This window comes from Mobula hypostoma, unplaced genomic scaffold (assembly GCF_963921235.1).
Source record: "Mobula hypostoma unplaced genomic scaffold, sMobHyp1.1 scaffold_97, whole genome shotgun sequence".
In the NCBI taxonomy this organism is placed as follows: Eukaryota; Metazoa; Chordata; class Chondrichthyes; order Myliobatiformes; family Myliobatidae; genus Mobula; species Mobula hypostoma.
The window spans coordinates 335,001-338,319 of NW_026948188.1; the positions used below are offsets into that span (position 1 = coordinate 335,001).

Below are 3,319 nucleotides of genomic sequence, written 5' to 3' on the forward strand. Positions count from 1 at the left end.
GGAGGTGTGAGGGCAGAGGGTGGGTCAGGTAGAGCGTGGGGGAGATTGGAACGGGGTGAGAGAGAGGGAGAAGGAGGGGAGGGACGTGAGGGAGGGGAGAGAGCGTGGGTGAGGAGAGGGGAGGTGTGAGGGCAGAGGGTGGGTCAGGTAGAGCGTGGGGGAGATTGGAACGGGGTGAGAGAGAGGGAGAAGGAGGGGAGGGAGGTGAGGGAGGGGAGAGCGTGGGTGAGGAGAGGGGAGGAGTGAGGGCAGAGGGTGGGTCAGGTAGAGCGTGGGGGAACTGCAACGGGGCGAGAGAGAGGGAGAAGGAGGGGAGGGAGGTGAGGGAGGGGAGAGAGCGTGGGTGAGGAGAGGGGAGGAGTGAGGGCAGAGGGTGGGTCAGGTAGAGTGTGGGGGAGATTGGAACGGGGCGAGAGAGAGGAAGGAAGGGAGGGAGGTGAGGGAGGGGAGAGAGCGTGGGTGAGGAGAGGGGAGGAGTGAGGGCAGAGGGTGGGTCAGGTAGAGCGTGGGGGAGATTGGAACGGGGCGAAAGAGAGGAAGAAGGAAGGGAGGGAGGTGAGGGAGGGGAGAGAGCGTGGGTGAGGAGAGGGTTGGAGTGAGGGCAGAGGGTGGGTCAGGTAGAGCGTGGGGGAACTGCAACGGGGCGAGAGAGAGGGAGAAGGAGGGGAGGGAGGTGAGGGAGGGGAGAGAGCGTGGGTGAGGAGAGGGTTGGAGTGAGGGCAGAGGGTGGGTCAGGTAGAGTGTGGGGGAGATTGGAACGGGGCGAGAGAGAGGAAGGAAGGGAGGGAGGTGAGGGAGGGGAGAGAGCGTGGGTGAGGAGAGGGTTGGAGTGAGGGCAGAGGGTGTGTCAGGTAGAGCGTGGGGCAGATTGGAACGGGGCGAGAGAGAGGGAGAAGGAGGTGAGGGAGGGGAGAGAGCGTGGGTGAGGAGAGGGTTGGAGTGAGGGCAGAGGGTGGGTCAGGTAGAGCGTGGGGGAGATTGGAACGGGGCGAGAGAGAGGGAGAAGGAGGTGAGGGAGGGGAGAGAGCGTGGGTGAGGAGAGGGGTTGGAGTGAGGGCAGAGGGTGGGTCAAGTAGAGTGTGGGGGAGATTGGAACGGGGCGAGAGAGAGGGAGAAGGAGGTGAGGGAGGGGAGAGAGCGTGGGCGAGGAGAGGGTTGGAGTGAGGGCAGAGGGTGGGTCAGGTAGAGCGTGGGTGAACTGCACCGGGGAGAGAGAGAGGGAGAAGGAGGGGAGGGAGGTGAGGGAGGGGAGAGAGCGTGGGTGAGGAGAGGGTTGGAGTGAGGGCAGAGGGTGGGTCAGGTAGAGCGTGGGGGAGATTGGAACGGGGCGAGAGAGAGGGAGAAGGAGGTGAGGGAGGGGAGAGAGCGTGGGCGAGGAGAGGGTTGGAGTGAGGGCAGAGGGTGGGTCAGGTAGAGCGTGGGGGAGATTGGAACGGGGCGAGAGAGAGGGAGAAGGAGGTGAGGGAGGGGAGAGAGCGTGGGCGAGGAGAGGGTTGGAGTGAGGGCAGAGGGTGTGTCAGGTAGAGCGTGGGGGAGATTGGAACGGGGCGAGAGAGAGGGAGAAGGAGGTGAGGGAGGGGAGAGAGCGTGGGCGAGGAGAGGGTTGGAGTGAGGGCAGAGGGTGGGTCAGGTAGAGCGTGGGGGAACTGCAACGGGGAGAGAGAGAGGGAGAAGGAGGGGAGGGAGGGGAGAGAGCGTGGGCGAGGAGAGGGTTGGAGTGAGGGCAGAGGGTGTGTCAGGTAGAGCGTGGGGGAGATTGGAACGTGGCGAGAGAGAAGGGGAGGTAGGTGAGGAAGGGCAGAGACAGACAGCGGAGGGATGGGTGAGGGTGAGTGAGGCAGAGAGGGGAGCAAGAGGAGGGTCGAGGGGTGAGCGGGAGACCGGAAGAGGTGGGATAGTTGGAGGGGGAAGAGAGATGGCGTGAGAAAGCTGGGACAGGGTCCGCGAGGGGGAGACGGGGAAAGGTGGGAGAGGGTCGGTGGTCCTTCCTGTCGTGTGTGAGACATGAACTGGTCTAGTACGAGAGGGCATGACTTCAGGATTGAAGGGTGCCCATTCCGAGCAGAAATGCGAAGAAATTTTGTTCGCCAGAGGGTGGTGAATCTGTGGAATTTGTTGCCACGGGTGGCAGTGGAGGCCAAGTCATTGGGTGTATTTAAGGCAGAGATTGATAGGTATCTGAGTAGCCAGGGCATCAAAGGTTATGGTGAGAAGGCGGGAGAGTGGGACTAAATACGATAAAATGGATCAGCTCATGATAAAGTGGCGGACCAGAATCGATGGGCCGAATGGCCGGCACCTGCTCCTTTGTCTTATGGTCTTACGGTGAGGGGGTGGGAGAAGAAAGGGAGGGGGGCAGGAGAGAGCGCACGGAGGTGGGAGAGATGGACGGAGGTGTGATGAGGGTGGGGGAGATGAAACGGGGAGCGAGAGGCTGCTCTCAGAAGGTTGGCCAGGCAGAGGAGGGTTCATCTCTCCTCGACCTTCCTTGATCGTTCCCCCCGAGCCTCACTTCTCCTGAGGGATCTCCCCCCTCCTGCTTTCTCCTGAAGGATCTCTCCCTCGGCCTGCACCCCTGAGTGAACCCGGTGCTTCTTCCCCCCGACTCCTTCAGCTCCAGGATGTGTTCCGGCTCTTCGACAACGACAGCTGCCCGCAGCTACAGAACAAGCCCAAGATCTTCTTCATTCAGGCCTGTCGGGGAGGTGAGTCGACCCTCCCTCACTCTTCACTCCCTGTCTCCTCACCGTCGCTGTGACCAACACACCCTCATCTCCCCCTGTCTCCCCGCTCCATCTCTCCTCCCATCTCTCGGTCTTCCTCCTCCGTCTCTCCATCTCCCTCCTCCGTCTCTCCTCCCGTCTCTCCATCTCCCCGCTCCATCTCTCCTCCCATCCCTCCTCCGTCTCTCCCCGGTCTCTCCATCTCCCTCCTCCGTCTCTCCCCCCGTCTCTCCGTCTCCCTCCTCCGTCTCTCCCCCCGTCTCTCCATCTCCCTTCTCCGTCTCCACCCCGTCTCTCCATCTCCCTCCTCCGTCTCCACCCCGTCTCTCCATCTCCCTCCTCCGTCTCTCTCCCCATCTCCCTCCTCTGTCTCTCCCCGGTCTCTCCATCTCCCTCCTCCATCTCTCCCCCCGTCTCTCCATCTCCCTCCTCCGTCTCTCCCCGGTCTCTCCATCTCCCTTCTCCGTCTCCACCCCGTCTCTCCATCTCCCTCCTCCATCTCTCCTCCCATCCCTCCTCCGTCTCTCCCCGGTCTCTCCATCTCCCTCCTCCGTCTCTCCCCCCGTCTCTCCATCTCCCTCCTCCGTCTCTCCCCG

The 3,319-nt window shown here is 62.8% G+C and overlaps 1 protein-coding gene across 1 annotated transcript in view; it reads left to right on the plus strand.

Moving 5' to 3' along the window:
* The window catches only part of LOC134341730 (caspase-2-like), a 39,390-nt gene extending 36,548 nt beyond the window's left edge, over nucleotides 1-2,842 (plus strand). Inside the window, exon 8 of the mRNA XM_063039630.1 lies at nucleotides 2,615-2,842. Within this exon, the coding sequence (XP_062895700.1) occupies nucleotides 2,615-2,758 (144 nt within the window). The 3' untranslated portion in view covers nucleotides 2,759-2,842. The remainder of the gene's footprint in view (nucleotides 1-2,614) is intronic.
* The last annotated feature ends 477 nt before the right edge of the window (nucleotides 2,843-3,319 follow it).